General features: G+C 45.1%; 1 protein-coding gene across 1 annotated transcript in view; it reads right to left on the reverse strand.

The window, feature by feature from the left end:
• The window catches only part of LRRC9 (leucine rich repeat containing 9), a 74,283-nt gene that overhangs the window by 32,438 nt on the left and 23,767 nt on the right, over window positions 1-18,078 (reverse strand). The window contains exons 10-18 of the mRNA XM_025207136.1: window positions 14,349-14,525; window positions 13,098-13,215; window positions 12,041-12,176; window positions 11,203-11,349; window positions 7,339-7,460; window positions 5,999-6,211; window positions 2,947-3,066; window positions 1,281-1,472; window positions 238-363 (exon numbers count right to left, since the gene is read on the reverse strand). Of these exons, the coding sequence (XP_025062921.1) occupies window positions 238-363; window positions 1,281-1,472; window positions 2,947-3,066; window positions 5,999-6,211; window positions 7,339-7,460; window positions 11,203-11,349; window positions 12,041-12,176; window positions 13,098-13,215; window positions 14,349-14,525 (1,351 nt within the window). The remainder of the gene's footprint in view (window positions 1-237; window positions 364-1,280; window positions 1,473-2,946; window positions 3,067-5,998; window positions 6,212-7,338; window positions 7,461-11,202; window positions 11,350-12,040; window positions 12,177-13,097; window positions 13,216-14,348; window positions 14,526-18,078) is intronic.

An 18,078-nucleotide genomic window follows, 5' to 3' on the forward strand; every position in this document is an offset into this window, starting at 1 on the left:
TACTAAGTGGCAGCAGTACTTATTAAATGCCTGCTGCTTCACCACAAATTCCTGACAGCACAAAACATGGCATTTTCAGAATGTGTATGAAACTTAAGTTTTTTTTAAAAAACAAAAAAAAAAAGATTAGAGAGAGAAGCCTTTTTAAAACAAATGTTGAATGGCATGACTATGTCTATGACTTGATTTCTCCGCTCTTGCATTCACTGTAAGTTACAGGAAAATGAAACATCAAACCTGAGTGATCTTGGACCCAGCGATATAACGCACAGCATCTGCAGCCTCTTCCTCCGTGATCAGGACCCCGTCTAAATGAGTAAGTGCCTTTAATCGGCCAATGACACTCAGACGCAATGAGCCTGGCTTGGGAAAAAAAGCAAAGGCACTTCATTTCTTCGTATTTTATATCTGATTTTATTTTAAGCTGTTGATAATCTTTCCAATCCAATCTGCTCTTATTTTATGTAAGCAAATGCTTGTACCGAGATTGGTCCTGTGTCCACGTATTGGAGCCAAGGGCATAAGGTGTCCCCTTGCTGCCCTATACAACCTACCCCTAGCCTGAGCAGCTGCGGGGTGGGAGAACAGCTGCCAGAAGGCCATCATGTCCTCCCCACTTCTGTGGGCTGAGAGTGAGCAGAAATGTGTGAAATAGGGGCCGAATCTTGCTACCCCTGCACAGGCCACAAGGAATAACGTAAACGTGAGCAAAGTTTGAATGTGGCACTGATGTCAAAGCTGCTCTAGATGTATCAATCAGCAAATAACCCTCCTCTGGAAGTGAGGAAGAGGGAAAATGTGTCTCTCAGGGACTCTGTGTCAGATTTCTTCTAAAACCATTTCTGCAGCTTTCTTCCTGGAGGCTGTGACTAAAGAAAATGGGCATGATTATCCACTACATCAGGGGTGGCCCAGCTGCGGCACAGGTAGCCTGTGTGTGTGGCATATGGCAGATGGGGAGGGGACAGGGAACAGATTGGGCAGGGGAAGGGATCAAAGTGGCACTTGTGGGGCTGGGGTGCAGCATGGGGCTTAAATTGTGGCACCCCTGCCAAAAAAATTGGCCCCCACTGCACTACATTAAGATCCTGACAAGCTAAAGGAAGCTTCAAGTGGATGTAAAAATTACAATTACATCTGCTTTTAGGCCTCTTTTGTAGCTGAGTGGTGTAATGGGGCCTCAACATATGGAAGAATCAGGTCTAGCATTTAGCTCCTTATTGTCAAATCACTGTTTTGGGTAGAAGGTTTTCCTGAGAGGGTCAGGTTTTGACACATACCTTATGCCACGGGTTATGTCTGATATCAAGACTGAGTAAGTTGGGAGTGTGTTTACGTAAGACATTTATTTCTTCCCCAGTCTTTTTCAGCTGATTCCAGCTCAGGTCAAAGTACTTCAGTTTGCTCAAGCCTCTAATGCCTTCCAGTGTGATCACATGATTATGGCTTGCATCAAAATACTCCAGGTTGGGCTGCAACATAGTAATGACTGGAGACTAACTGTACATAAAAAAACAACTGCAGCAAAAGGAAGTATTTGGTAATGCATTTGGTTGTAATGGACTTACAAAAGGCGTGATTCAACCAGATTACATGCTCAGGGTGTCCTTTACTTGGTAGCTCAAAGCCTGCCTGGACAGAAGTCTGGATAAACAATTGAACCTTTGAATGTTATGTGAGCCCAGCCTATCCTCTGTCCATGTCTACTTCATCCACCAGCAATAAGAATGCCGGTGGAATTTATCCCCATCTTGATCAGCCAAGGAAGGCCCTGTAGACCTTTCATATCAGGCTTAATGGGATAACTGCACCAGTTAAGAGTGGAGGAATCCACAGAGAGTCCTTATAGACTTCATAGATATTAGGGCTGGAAGGGACCTCATAAAATCATCGGGTCCAGCCCCCTGCCCAAGGGGCAGGAAGTCAGCTTCAGTCAAAGGATCCCAGCAAGATAAGCATTCAAATGTTTCTTAAAAGTGTCCAGAGTAGGTGGTTGCACCACCTCTGTAGGCAGTCTATTCCAGGCCTTGAGGGCTCGGACAGTAAAGAAGTTCTTCCTTATGTCCAGCCTAAAATGGTCTTGCAGGTGTTTGTGACCATAACCTGAGTTTGTGACTATAAACAGGAGTTTGAGGGCCCTTGGAAGACCCTCCTCATCATCATTATTCTAATTGTTCATGAGTCACAAGAATCCTCCAGAAAGTTCTTGTCTCCCTAAAAACCTGGAGGCCCCCCAGCCAATGAGCCATTTCTCTCAGATGCCTTTAGTTTAGAGGAGTTGATTTCCCTATTACAGGAAAACAATGACTTGGGGCCCAACTCCTGCCTGTGTCTGGGAGTAGAAATCTTCTTGCCCTAGTGCCAAAATAGCAAGAGAGATTTAACACTCCTGCCCACTCCCCTTCCTTGACTAAACCATATCCTAAACCAAAATAATATATATAGACAACACAACATAGTCTCTACAGTGCTAATGGTCACTTAAATGGGTACAGCATAATATGGGCTTTCCAATGAGACAACACATGCCACATCAGTACAATAAAACACAGGGAAATATTCATGACATACCACAAACCCCCAAAGTGTACCCGGACTCATGACAGATATCGTTTTATTGTACAGATGGGGGATCTGAGGCAAGTGAGCTGAAATGACCTGCTAAAGGTCATCCAATAGGTCAGTGGCACAGCCAGAGACAGAATCCGGATCACCCAAATCCTAGTCCTGAGCTCAGTCTACAAGCCCACACGGCAAAGGAGGGGCAGGGACAAAGGCTTGATTTGGAGGTGGTGGGTTTCCCCCTTTCTGAGTAAATCTAGCTCGCTGTCATGCAAGAAATATGAATTTTGCAGAACTTCTGTGTGCACAAAAGATTTTCTTCAGTCAAAATATTCCCTTTAGTTCAAATTTCCCTTAAAAAAAATGCAGAGCAGCCTTACTTACCAAGTGGCAAATGTCATCTAAGGAAGTAAATTCATTAAAGCTGACAATGAGCTTTCGAAGCCCAATCAGTCTAGGGATGTCCCGCAGTTTGCTCAGGCTGTTTCCATGCAAATTGAGAACCTAGGTCAAGAGTTGATGAACGGTTACAACTCTTCTGAATGCCCAGTACTGAATACTAAATACCCAATACCTACAACTCTTCTGAATACCCAGTACCAACCTTTCTCTAAACACTCAAAAGCCTTGCGTGTTAAGAATGTCAGAAAAAATATAACTAGTCTATGGTTACAAAGAAAGACTTAAATGATAGGAAGATTGTGAGGGGAAGTCTTATAGACATGGGGGGAAACCGTTTCTTTTATTTCCTGTTTCAAAGGATATTTGTTCTTTTCTCCTTGAAGTAACAGTGGGAAGGCAACTTACACAGTGAATGGTGTCGTAGCAGGAGCAAAAAGTTAGAGTTTCCAGTAGCGTTCCACAGATAATGGGAGAGGAGATGCCTTTGTAGAACAGGAAGAAAACTATTCCAGCATTTCAACAAAGACTGCCTCCAAATTAACTTTAAAAGGGGCAAGACTATAATATCCCATAAACAGCAGGAGGGAAAATATAGTCAGTAGGTATGGGAAATACTGTCAGCTCATGGGGCAGACCTGAGACTGGAACACCTGAGAAATGATTCAGCACTTGTAAATGCTAAATGTAAGGGGTAATTGTTCAGTTCAGTTTGTGCAGACAAAATGGGGAAGTGCATGTTCAAGACAGCAGTTAGATGGGGAATGGCCGGCACTGCACATGCAAAGTTTGGACTATTCATAGAAATCATAGAAAAGTAGGGTTGGAAGTCTGAGGCAAAATCAACCCTAGCCAAACCATCCTATACAAATGCATTGTCTAACCTATTAACGAAACTACACAATCAACCTTGACACAACTACAAGACATAATACCTAACCTGCCACAGGTAAAGTGAAGGAACCATGGCAGTCAACATCTGGCTGCTGCAAAGGTTGTTAAAATATGCTTGAGAAATCCCAGGAAAAGAGCCCATGACCCCCTGCAACAGGAAGGCAAAACCCCCATGGTCCATACCAATCTGACCATAGGGTAAAATTCCTTCCTGACCCCAAGTATGGTGATTGGTCTGACTCTGAACAGGCAGGGTGAGGGCAAGGCCATCTCTAGCAGGAATCTCTGAGTTTCCGTCCCAGCAGAAGCACTGGCACATCCCAGTCAAAAGCTCCAGCCCTGGCTGAAGCCGACACTCAATGCTTCTGAGGCCTATTGTATGTATGCCTCTTGCACTGATATTTTAAAATCTGTGGCTAAAATTTGAAGCTAGCTACATACTTTGAATGATTCTCCATCAAGTTGGATTTGTGTTTTTCCAGTGCCAGAACTGGCATAAAGTCTGTCCAAGAGCAATTGCTACAATTACACAACTACACATCCAAGAAAACTCAAGGTTCAGGCTGGTCCCTTGAGCACTATCTTGTTCTCACATACACTAGCTTCAGCAATTTTCAGTGGAGTTACTTCCCGTGGTAGAACCAGGAGTAAGATCAGAAACTGGTCCAATACTGACGTGACGGGCTAGCTGGCAGTGACCTAGCCCAGGGGTTTTGAAAGGGCAAAAGATGACTGGAGGACTTGGGATTCCCTTTCCTCACCAATCTGGTAATGATTTGGCCCAGGGGCTTTGAAAGGGTAAAAGATGATTGGAGGACTTGGGATTCCCTTTCCTCACCAATCAGGCCCCAGAGACTCACCCCTCATGTTCCCTGATTGGCCCCTTGGGTCACCTGGAGGGGGATAAAAGGGGCAGCACGGCTGACTCAGGAGGAGACCAGTGAGGGACTATGAGGAAGGAGCTTCAAAGAGCTGGCAAGAGCTCAGCTAGTGGGGTGGAAGCAGTTGCCCCAGAAGAGCCTGAAGGAGCAGGACCTGCAGGCAGCAGTCGGACCCTCAGCAGCATGGTGCGTGGCTGGCAGGAGAGGCTTCCCGCTGGGCTCCAGGAACCCCTACGAGAGGCTGTGGCCGGCAGGAGAGGCTTCTCGCTGGGCTCCAGGAACCCCTATGAGAGGCTGTGGCCGGCAGGAGAGGCTTCCCGCTTCAGCAAAGATCTAAGCAGCGACCTGAGGGGTTCCGAGCTCGGCTTCCAGCTCCTCCAATCGGAGACCAGGCAGCTCAACATGAGGCCGGGGCTCCAGGAAGATCAAGACCCCTAGCAGCTTGGAGCAGTACCAGCATTAGTGGCTGTGTGGTAGCATTCCTGTCTACCTATGGGAGATCCAAGTTCAAGTCCCAGCTTTAGTGACTTGGGGTGAGTGAGCTAACAAGGAGAAATTCTTCTTGCAGTGGAAAGGGGCCATTGTGTTTTCTCCCTTTCCAGGTACCTAGGCCCTATATTTCCTTGTCCTTTGACACTTTGCATTTTGTGCCTTTTTATATTTCTCCAACCAGTATTGTTTGCTCTGCTGTTTGTGTTTTATATTTTGTTAACCCTGTCTTTTGCCAATGATTGTAAGTGTCTAACCATTGTTGAATCCTGCCCCTTGGGGCATTGTAGTGTCCACTATACCCCTTGGTTATGCCTGTTATGTTCCCAGTATTGTTCCCTCATTAAAAGGTATATGGTTAAGTCCCCAGGGGTGGTCTGGCTCTGCTCTATAGGGGGAGGACAGTACCTACACCTCCCACAGCGCTTGTGCACCTGCTTTGACCCCTTCAATTGGAGAGGGGGTACCTTTAGGAGTACTGCCCAGGTTACACTAGTAATAAGTATTGCTTTGCAAAATCATCAGCATAATCATGTAGAGACATAATGTGTAGAGAGGACTGCACTGTGATCTCACACCAGATTGAAAAATTCTTTTACTTTTAATAACATTACTCTGGCATTAAATTAATAGAAGCAACTCCAGAATCAAGCACAGATGATAGGCTAAAGTTTGGACTTCCTACCTTTCATTGGCTTGAAGGCAATCTAAAAAGATACGACACAGGTTAAAGAATGAATTTGTCCTGCTACAGTTTAACAGACAATGCTCACCATGATTTGGCTGTAAATATTGGCCTTAGCAACTGAAAGCACTGTTTTTTCATCCAAGCAAACAATTTTTGGTCTGGCCTTTACTGCAGGCTCCATATTCAGTGCTTCATTGTCCAGTTGCAAGTCATGAGACAGTATGAATCCTTCCGTGTTTCTGTTTCCTTCTTCTACAATCACATTGTTGAGTATAGAGAACAGGGATTGAATTTTGACCTAAGCAAAATAGTATTCATCAATATTTGTCACAGTTCTAATTTTCAGTCAGGTAAATTATGTAAAAATGTATATACAAATTCAGAAAATTAAAAGATTGCCATTCATAAGAGAGTACCTCTGATTATGCTTATGCAAGCACCTGAATATTAGTGTTTGTTAAAAATCCTGTGTGTCATAGGGTTTGCCATATCCTGTCACATAGGATACCCCCACTGAGGAAATCAGCTGTCTTGCCAAGCACCAAACTTTGCAGTTGTTCACTGTTCAGCTAAGGAGAATTCAGTAAAGCTATCTGGAGTAGGCTTGGCAGAGGCAAAGAACCCACTCAAATGCAACACAACCTCTTCCCCCTGAGTCTCTGTACACTCCTCCTTCTCTGCTCCGAAAAGACACACAGGATCTGAACCAGGAACCCTTCCAAACAAACTACAAAGTCACAGGTTCACAAGGCCAGTCCACTGTGGAACTTAAAAAAAACAAACAAACGCAAAAAAGAACAGAAAATCCTTTTTAATTAAGGCAAAACCCGTTCAGACTATCAGCTCATGACTATTGCGCAGTGGTGTCACATCACGCTTCCTACCACACAACACTACTGCGCAGCAGTCACAAGCTACAGCGCAGGCAGCGTCTCATGTAGACATGGCCATTCTCCCCTTGGCTCTCCATTTACTGCAGCAAAGATGATTTCATCTGACTTGTTGAGGGGTTTAGAGTCAAGCTGCTGCTGCCTGTGTGGGGCAGGCAGCAGTGGCGGCGGTGTTGGGACAGGTGGCTAGAGGGGGCTACGGGGAATTTTGGGGTGGCTATAGTCCCCCCAAGGCCCTCCCTAGCACCACCCCTCCTGGCAGGGTGCGCAGCAGGATGTGGAGCTGCTCCACAACCAGGCTGGGATTTTGTGGTGGTGACAGCGTGGTTTGGAGCTGGGGCAGAGCTGCGATCTGCAGCCTGCATGCCCTAGGCAGAGATGTGCAGGCAGCGGATCACGGCTCTGCCCTGGCTCTGGGCCACACTGTCACCACTGCAAGAAGCCGAGGCACAGATTTCAACTGCTTTTTTCCTCTTGACCTCCAAGGTCTGAAGCTGACCCTCCTACACCCCAGGAAGAAAAGCAAAGTTCATACCAGCGTAATGTACTCAATTTCAATGAGGTATTCCGGCAAGACCAGCTCATGATCGAACACAAACCACTCACACTGCCGAAGGCTGCAGTCACAGCTTGTGTGTTCCAAGGAAGAACATGCTTCTGCAGTAGGAAAAAAGAACCATGTTCAAGACGGTGTTTTACACAGGTTTTCCAGTTACAATGGGTATAATGAACTTAAATATCTCTCTCATTTAAAAAGTTCAAATTTGAAAATAGAAGTCAGTATTTGATTTGTACCCTCTTTACATATCCTGTTGTGGTTTCCAAAAATATTATCAGATTTTACTATAGAATCTGTCACTTAAATTTATCTTTTTCTAAGGCAAGGCTGTTCCTCTCCAGATCCTCCCAGGGCGGTAAAGAGTAGTTCCCCAGCAGACTTCAGTACCAAGGAGACATACACAAAAGCCAACCTGAAAGCCATGGGGAGGCCAGCACTACGGCACAGGTAAGAAACGTGAAGGTAAGAAACAAAGGGCCCCTTGGGACTCGGAGCAGGGGGGCAGCAAAGGCACCAGTCGCAGGGCTCAAGTGCCTATATACTAATGCTAGGAGCATGGGGAACAAGCAGGATGAACTAGCGTTCCTGCTTGCACTAAACACCTATGACTTAGTAGGGCTAACGGAAACCTGGTGGGATTCATCCCACGACTGGGCAGTACATATTGAGGGCTATAGATTGTACAGAAAGGACAGGGTGGGGAAGAAAGGGGGAGGGGTTGCGCTCTATGTCAGTGAGCAATATACGTCAACCCTCATCAAGACAGAATCCAAGGATGAGGAGGTAGAAGGATTGTGGGTTAGGCTACATGGGGGGGCAAGGAGAAAGGGATTTGGTGGTAGGGGTCTGCTACAGACCCCCACATCAAGGGGAAGAAAGGGATTCGGGGCTCCTGAGGCAACTCTCGGAGACCATAAAAGCTAAAGAGGCGGTAGTCATGGGGGACCTAAACTACCCAGACATCTGCTGGGAGACACAGACAGCAAAGTCCCACCGCTCACGCAGGTTTCTAACCTGTGTACAGGACCTCCACCTGACACAGGAGGTACATGGTCCCACTAGGGGGAATGCCATACTGGATCTGGTATTGGCAACGGGGGATGACATGGTAGGAGACCTACAGATCGGTAGCCTTCTGGGGGACAGTGATCACCTAATGATAGAATTCACCATAAGACGTCAAGTGGGTAAGGTAACTAGTAGGGTGAAAGTGCTAGACTTTAGAAAAGCTGATTTCAATGAACTCAGGTGATTAGTCAAGGACGCACTGCAGAGTAGGAGTTTTGAAATGATGGGAGCCTAAGAAGGGTGGCTGTGCCTTAAGGAAATGATCCTTCGGGCACAAAGCAAGACAATCCCCAAGCGAGGCAAAATGGGGAAAGGGGCCAGGAGGCTTCCCTGGCTGACCAGAGAAATCCAGGGCAGCCTAAGGGACAAAACGGGAGCACACAAAAAGTGGAAACAGGGAGAGATCACCAAAGACAAATATACCTCCTCTGCTCGTGCTTGTAGGGAGGCAGTTAGACGGGCCAAAGCTGCCATGGAGCTGAGGATGGCAACCCAAGTAAAAAACAACAAGAAATTGTTTTTTAGATATATAGGGAGTAAAAGGAAGGCCCAGGGAAGAATAGGACCCCTGCTAAATGGGCAGAAACAATTGGTGACGGACAGAGGGGACAAGGCTGAACTCCTCAACGAGTTCTTTGCCTCAGTGTTCCTAAGAGAGGGGCACGACAAGTCTCTCACTGGGGTTGTAGAGAGGCAGCAGCAAGGCACCAGACTACCATGCGTAGACCCTGAGATGGTGCAGAGTCATTTGGAAGAACTGGATACCTTTAAGTCGGCAGGCCCGGATGAGCTCCATCCAAGGGTGCTGAAGGCACTGGCCGACATCATTGCAGAGCCACTGGCGGGAATATTTGAAAGCTCGTGATGCACGGGCCAAGTCCCAGAGGACTGGAAAAGGGCCAACGTGGTCCCCATTTTCAAAAAGGGGAGGAAGGAGGACCCAGGCAACTATAGGCCAGTCAGTCTCACCTCCATCCTTGGCAAAGTCTTTGAAAAAATTATCAAGGCTCACATATGCGAGAGCCCGGCAGGACAAATTATGCTGAGGGGAAACCAGCACGGGTTCGTGGCAGGCAGATCGTGCCTGACCAATCTAGTTTCTTTTTATGACCAGGTTACGAAACGCCTGGACACAGGAGGAGGGGTGGATGTCGTATACTTAGACTTCAGGAAGGCCTTCGATACGGTATCCCACCCCATACTGGTGAACAAGTTAAGAGGCTGTGACTTGGATGACTACACAGTCCGGTGGGTGGCGAATTGGCTGGAGGGTCGCACCCAGAGAGTCGTAGTGGATGGGTCGGTATCGACCTGGAAGGGTGTGGGCAGTGGGGTCCCACAGGGTTCGGTCCTTGGACCGATACTCTTTAATGTCCTCATCAGTGACTTGGACGAGGGAGTGAAATGTACTCTGTCCAAGTTTGCAGATGACACAAAGCTATGGGGAGAAGTGGACACACCGGAGGGCAGGGAACAGCTGCAAGCAGACCTGGACAGGTTGGACAAGTGGGCAGAAAACAACAGAATGCAGTTCAACAAGGAGAAATGCAAAGTGCTGCACCTAGGGAGGAAAAATGTCCAGCACACCTACAGCCTAGGGAATGACCTGCTGGGTGGCACGGAAGTGGAAAGGGATCTTGGAGTCCTAGTGGACTCCAAGATGAACATGAGTCGGCAGTGTGACGAAGCCATCAGAAAAGCCAATGGCACTTTATCGTGCATCAGCAGATGCATGACGAATAGGTCCAAGGAGGTGATACTTCCCCTCTATCGGGCGCTGGTCAGACCGCAGTTGGAGTACTGCGTGCAATTCTGGGCGCCGCAATTCAAGAGGGAAGCAGATAACCTGGAGAGGGTCCAGAGAAGGGCCACTCGTATGGTTAAGGGCCTACAGACCAAGCCCTACGAGGAGAGACTAGAGAAACTGGACCTTTTCAGCCTCCGCAAGAGAAGGTTGAGAGGCGACCTTGTGGCTGCCTATAAGTTCATCACGGGGGCACAGAAGGGAATTGGTGAGTATTTATTCACCAAGGCGCCCCCGGGGGTTACAAGAAATAATGGCCACAAGCTAGCAGAGAGCAGATTTAGATTGGACATTAGGAAGAACTTCTTCACAGTTCGAGTGGCCAAGGTCTGGAACGGGCTCCCAAGGGAGGTGGTGCTCTCCCCTACCCTGGGAGTCTTCAAGAGGAGGTTAGATGAGTATCTAGCTGGGGTTATCTAGACCCAGCAATCTTTCCTGCTTATGCAGGGGGTCGGACTCGATGATCTATTGAGGTCCCTTCCGACCCTAACATCTATGAATCTATGAATCTATGAAAAGAAACCACTGCTCCTTCCCTTGTGCAAGTTCTAGGAAGGCAGGGATGGGGAATTGGCAGAGACTGGACTCTAAATCCCCAACAAGTCAGATGAAATCATCTTTGCTGCAGTAAATGAGGAGCCAAGGAGAGAATGGCCATGTCTACATGAGATGCTGGCTGCGTTGTAGCTCGTGACTACTGCGCGGTAGTGTTGTGTGGTAGGAAGCGTGATACGACACTACTACACAATAGTCACAATCTACTGCAGTCAGCATCACAAAACAGCTGTTCCTTGGTGTGACTGGCCAGTAACTCTGGTTACTGTGCAGTCATGTAGTACTTGTTTATACAAGCACTACATGACTGCACAGTAACGACTACACAGTCAGCATCTTGTGTAAATGCGGCCAGTAGCACATAAACACTGATATAACCTTAACATTGCGCTAAGTGCCTCCAGGTACAGTACCTGTATCAAAAGCAGATGTACCACTTTGTAAATGCTTCCAAGGCCGGAACACCGAATTAACGTCTGGATAGTTGACTTGGCTGATGGAATCCTTCTCATGTGCTGGGGCACTACGGCCAAGAAAAGCTTTGGCAAGTATGAGTTTCCCTAGATATGGAAAGAAAGGAAACGTAATGCTCACACTACCAAGTCTCACCTCAGTGCAGGGCAAGTAAAGTGTCAGTGGTCAGCTTAATAGTGGAAAGATAATCTCCTGGCCTCGGAGGTGAATGATCTAACAGGGGATATCTGTTTTAGCTCTTGTTATTATGATGTGATATTTATGTTGTTCATGAAACACATGCATTTTGGGACAAGAGATTTATCTAGGGCTAGCAGTATTTAGCTAAAATTTATAGGCAGCCAACTCAGAACTAGAAAAAGAAAAGTGGCACCAATGTTTTTCTCTAACCTGTCCTAGGTGCTCTGAGTTAGCACAATCCCTTTGTTTCTGTGTTTCTTCCTATAGCTTGTGAGGCATTGAGTCTAGAAAGACTCAGCTAATATCTCATAGTTCCCAGAGGGAGAATGTCTCCCTTAGCTGCTTCACAACCTTGTCTGACAATTACCTCCCCAAATGCCAAGCCATTGTCTCAGTGAAGCTTCCTAATACACAGATATGTCATTAAGCCAGGACAGCAAGACTCTGAGTTCCTCTCTAAGGACCTGCCCACCCTCTCACAGCTACCACTGAACTTAAATCAGAAGTTTTTGTAAGTTTTCCTAAATTTGTGATTTAGGAAATAAGCCTTTCAGCTGTCAATACACTTTAGACCATCTTTCCAAACTACTGCATTACCATGCCTGAATGGTTCCTCAGGATCTCTGCTATTTTTGCCTTCAGCCTCAGCTTGTTGTTGCAAGAATTCTATTCTGGGACATTCAGATATACTTAGACTGTTAGAGAGGAGAACGGCTTCTTCTCCGTTAGGCTGCTGCAAAGATTAAAGCAAGATGTGAGCATGTTTATTTGGCTCACAAGACTTATAAGAATTTAATGACATTTAACCATAAACTTGAAAATAACCAATTGATTTTTGGAGGAGTGAGAGGGGGAAGAGAGAAAAGTACAGGAGCAGAATGATTTCTTTGATATCATAATTTAGACAGGAAGAAAAAAATGAGAGACAAGAAAGATCATAAACTCTTTGGAGCAGGGACTGTATCTTGCACCCTCAGGGGAGCCTGTGAATGTTGCCTTATCTAGACAATATGATTTGATTTTGCTCAGGGTTTCTAGGATATTCCTGCCATGTCTGACTGGGGCCAGAGGAGTCCTGGGAAAGAAAGCCCAGCAGTACAGTCATGTGGCTGAAACTGCCAGTACCTGATGCAGGGAATGAGAAGGATGAAAGATGACAGTCATTATTGTATGAACACAAAAACAAATTAAAATTATAAAACAAAATGGCTGGGAGAAACCACCAACTTGTTCCAGAGGTAGAAAACTTTGGGGCCTGAGTTGAAAGACAGACCTAAGTCACGGAGCCTTCTGTAATGACGCTGTACCACTCCTGATGCATCACTTGCATAGAGGAGGCACACAGACATTAGAGAGAAGCTGTGCAACAAAAAGAGAGGGAGCTGGGGGAAGACAAAAGGGAAGCTGATAAGCCTATGCTGGGGATGGTAGTGAAAAAGCAAAGGATTCACAAGTATCTACAAGAAAGCAAGGAACAAGAGAAGTAAATAGCAAGAGAAATAAGGACAGGAATAAAAAAGGGGAAAGAAGAACGGGAATATAGGTATGAAGAGATGAAAGGAGAGGGGATGAGAGAAGCACCACTTAAGACAGCTTTAGGTTTTACCACAAGCTACTAAAAAATAAAAAATTTTCTGTCTATATTTCATCTCACCTTGTGTTCTTCCATTCCCTGGAAACCATCCTCAAGTATTTGCAGCAGTTGCTTTTTCTTTACTGGCAATTTTGGGTCAAAGACATAAAATAGATAATCCAGCATCTTCCTGTAGTTTCTTAATGAAAATGAAAAGCAGGGAAATATTTTAGTATTTCTGTTGCAACAAGAGGCAAAAAGCAAAAAAGAAAACCCCAGATACCTTGCCTCAACAGTATACATTCATTGTATGACACTAAGAACTACTTGGATTATAATTAAGGGAACTTCCCATCTAAGAAAGGAGATAAGTAATGTTGTTCAATAATGCTGATAGTATCCGATATCTGATAAACATTAAAAGATCTAGGGCTTGTGGTCTTTTGTCCATTACTGATCTTTCATAATGTAGGCGGGTTGTCTCCAACTCCAAAACCCACTTTTTATTTGTATTTGAAATATCAAATCCTTACCTCCCTCTCTTTCCTTGAGGTCCCTAGCAAGATAACTGAATTAGTGGAAAGGAGGCTGGCTGGGTCATAGCATCCCCACAGAAAACATGGCTTGGTTAATGGAAGGTTGTATGCATACACACACAAATTCACTGCCCCAGTGAATGTAAAAAGACAAAAAAACCCACACATTAACTGTACTAAGATCTCTATTAGTAACAAAGTATTAACATGAGGTCATAGATTCACAGATGTTAGGGGCTGGAAGGGAACTCTTGAGATCATCAGGTCCAACTCCCAAGCGCTTGGGTAGGAAAGACAACCACAGCAAGGTGAGTATCCAGATGTGTTTTTGAAGATATCCAGAGTAGGTGATTGCACCACCTCTGGGGGGAGTCTATTCCAGACCTTGGACACTCGAGTTGTAAAGAAGTTTTTGCTTCTAGGTCAGTAAGTCATAAAGTGTACAAGGAAATGGTCACTGCACAAACTGCCTCCTGGAGTTGCAGGTTGTGAAGAGAGAATGAGTGACAATTATGCTCTGTTCTTTTCAGCAGCGAAGGCCAAGTCCTTCAAACTGCTGAGACAAGTAGATCGCAGTGCCTGCCCAGAGCTCACTGCAGGATTGGGACTTTCAACTTTATTCAGTTCACTACCTCCCAAAAAATGGCGAGAGCTAACATTTCTAGAAGTAAAGGTTGACAGCACTTTGTTGGCATGCAGTGCTTTGTTAAGCAGACCTATCACTTGAACTCACACAGTTTAAATGTTTTACACAGGATTTGCTGCACTAAACTGTCCCTAAAATGCATACACTTACTCTGTTTCATTTACATTTTCTTTATCCAGCAGCATTTGTAACTTCTCTTCAAATTTCAACCCCAGAATACGGTTGTGCACTCTAAAGATGCGATTTATTTTCACTCCTGTGATACCATACACTTTGAAGTCCCAGGCACAAAATCGGGACAGGATTAGATCTGAGCAGGAATTAAACCTGTGTCCAGGAATGCATAACAAAGAGCACTGGATCAATAACATTCTTCTCTGTGACATTTTTGTAGAACGAAAAAAAAATTACATAATGCAGAACCTGATTTTTTCCCCTGCTTGTTATTGAAGGGAAAGAAAAAGACACTTTCAGCTGACTTCTCGTTACTTTTCATTCCATCCAGGAAGAGCACACACCAACTGCTGAAACTTCCTCAGCCTGATGAAGGGTTTTTGAACCCGAAAGCTTGCTTACATTTTTTTTTCCAACTATTTAAGTTGGTCTAATAAAAGATATCAGATTCACCCAAATAACTTTGTCTGCCTTCTCTCTTACATGGCTTTACAACTTAGCATTTTTAACTATAAACATAGGATCACATATGATCTTATTCAACCAACATACTGAAATCATGTAGCAAACATTAACATTAAAGCATTTGTCATCCAGCAGGTTTCTCTCCCATCTGCAGCAGTATGCTTAAAATGTCATATAGCACTGTGAAGTCCTTAACATATCCCTACGGTCACTACATTTAAGCATGAACACTCCAGAATAACAAAGCTGGAGCTCAACTCCTATTTGTCTTACAAAGTGAGCAATCCCACAGGAATTAATGGGAGTACTGTATAAAATGAATGTGAACCTATAAAGCCATCGCTACAGCAAACTGAGAGAGGAAGAACGGTTCTGTAGTTAGGGCACTAGTCTGGGACTTGGGAGATAGGGTTCAATTGCCTGTGTAAACTTGGGCAAGTTACTTAGTCTCTCTGTGCATTTATTTCTTGTTTGTAAAGTGGAACAATATTTCCTTACTCATAGGGGTGTGGTGAGAGCAAGTTTATTAGCAACTGTGATCTACTCAGGTGCACAGGGCTTAGAAAACTAAAATACAGTTCTTAAAATAATTCATTTCTAGAAATACACATGCAAATCAGCAAAACTTGGGGAAGCAAAAAAATAGTAACAAAATATATATATTGTTCAAACAATATTGTTCAACAAAATATATATATATACTTATCAGTGGCCAATTTTCTTGAAAAAGACAAATGCAGATGCTTGCAGCAAATAAAAACAGTTGTTTCTTTAAAGGGCTTTCTGCTAAGATCATTCTTACTCAAACATCTGTATTTCTGTTCCCAACCCTATTGACATCATTTCTCATTTCTCCTTGTCAATATGAAAACTCCTTGGCCTTTACCAACATTTTAAAAAGTCCAGACTGAAATCACTGTTTATACGGAAGCCACCAATGGTATGTCTGAGCACGCAGCAACCTACAGCGTTCTAACAAATATCCCTGAACATAAGAGAAAGGCACAGCCGAGGTGGACAAGCTTGGAGTACTCAAGCAGAAAACAGCCCCTGAAATATTGTCAACCTAAATTTGAGTCTCCCTGCAACACTGTGTCAGGATATGCATACAGAGACCATGTCAACAGATTCAAATGCTTCTTTACACCAAGTAGTAAAGCTAGCCGGGAACTTACTATCACTGCTGCCACAGTAGTCAAAATAGCTCTTAGGTATTTTAGTTTTCCATATACTGTTAGTATTGCATTTCATAAAAAGCTTTATGCACGTAAAATAAAAGATAGCAATTATCAGGCAAACTCCTGGTGGTAAGTATTCCACTTTCTATTGAGTTACTTACTGATTCTTCCTTCGGCAAGCCCTCACAGTCGAGAATGATTGTCTTCCATGATTGTTTTATCTGTGTGTCCAAAGATGGCTGATGAGGCCTAACTGGGATTGAGAGACTACCGCAGCTCGGACGTGTTTCCGTGTGAGGTGGGTGGTGCTGGATTCTTGATTTGATGCTGTGACACTGTTTCTGCCACTCCTGCTTTTCCATCTCCTGTTGTTGTCGTCAGGTGTCAAAGTACTGAGAGCCTTGCAACAGACTCTTCCTCCATTTGGGGTGGTCCTAGGTGACAGTCTCCCATGACTTGACATTGATGATGCATTTTTTTCAGTCGGTCTTAAGGACATCCCTGAAGTGCTTTCTCTGCCCTCCCCTTGAGTATACACCGTGGCTGAGCTGGGAGAATAATACTTGTTTTGGGAATCTGGAGTCGGACATCTGGATGACATAGCCAGTCCAACAAAGCTGATGTCGGATGACCATCACCCCAATACTTGTGCTGTTTGCTTGCAGGAGGACACTAACATTGTGTGTCTTTCTTCCACTGGATTTGGAGGATCTTCCTCAGGCAGAGTTGATGGTACTTCTCCAACAACTTTAGAGGTCTCCTGTACATTATCTATGTCTCAGCTCCATGCAGTAAGGTGGGGATCACAACTGCCTGAGCTTGGTTTCGGATCTGTTGTTGTGATCTTAGGGCCAGTTTCTTCACTTGCACATTTGAGGCAATGTTGGATTTCATTGTCAATGACAGCCTCCTGCAGGAGCCTCCTGGCTTCCAAGGTACGAGAAATGCTCAGTGTTCTCCAGAGTTGCACCGTGGACCTGGATTACCAGAGCTGGGAACTATTCATCAGGAACTTGTTGGTGGAGGACCTTAGTTATCTGAATGTTAAGCATCAATCACCATTTTCTTGTGTGCCTCAGTAAAGATGTCAACGATTGCCCGAAGGTCTGTTTCCAAGTAAGCACACACTATAGCATCATCAGTGTACTGGAGCTCAATGATTGACATCAGGGTGATGTCAGTTTTGGCTCAGAGTTGGCTGAGGTTAAACAGGATATCATCCACTTGGTAGTTTAGCTCCACTCTGGCTGGAAATTTGTTGGTACAGCAAAAGCTCTGTTATTCAGCATCCCCCGGAAATGGGGGATGCTTGTTAATCAAATATGCTGGTTAATCAAATGTGCACTGTCTGGTGTACTCCCTGGTGTTAGTATGCCGGGGGACAGGGAAGGGGCACCCTGCACAGACTGCTTTGTTCTGGGCCGTGGGCCGAAGAAGTGAAGGAGAAGAACTCGGCTCGCAGCGGCGAAACCGGAAGTCGGACTTCCGGTTTCACTTTTGCTGTGTCCCTTGAATGCCAGTTAGTGGAGCTTTCCGGTTGATAAAGTGCCGGATAACACAGCTTTCGCTGTAGTCAGATGTAGCACTGCAACAAAGAATATTGAGAAGAGTGTTGGAGCAATGACGCAGCCTTGCCTAACTCTATAGTTTTAACCTCAAAGGAATCTGTGATAGATCCATTACTGAGAACCAGCACTCACGCACTGTCTTGGAGCAGATGGTGAATGGTGATGAATTTCAGTGGGCATCCGTACTTCAGAAAGATCTTCCACAACACTTCTTGGTAGACAGTTGAAAGCTTTCATGAGGTCAAAGAAGGCCATTTAGAGAGGCTTATGTTGTTCCCAGCATTTCTCCTGCAGCTGGTGAGTTGTGAAAATCATGTCAGTTGTGCCTCTTGATGCCCTAAACCTGTACTAAGATTCTGGGAGGAGCTCTTCAGCAAGTGGAAGGAGATGGTTCAGGGGGATTCTCACAATGGTCTTTCCTGTGGTGTACATCAATGCGATCCCTCCGTAGTTTCCACAGTCGAACTTGTCTCCTTTCTTGAAGACTGTCACAAT

The sequence above is a fragment of the Alligator sinensis genome, unplaced genomic scaffold (assembly GCF_000455745.1).
Source record: "Alligator sinensis unplaced genomic scaffold, ASM45574v1 scaffold708_1, whole genome shotgun sequence".
NCBI classification, from domain to species: Eukaryota; Metazoa; Chordata; order Crocodylia; family Alligatoridae; genus Alligator; species Alligator sinensis.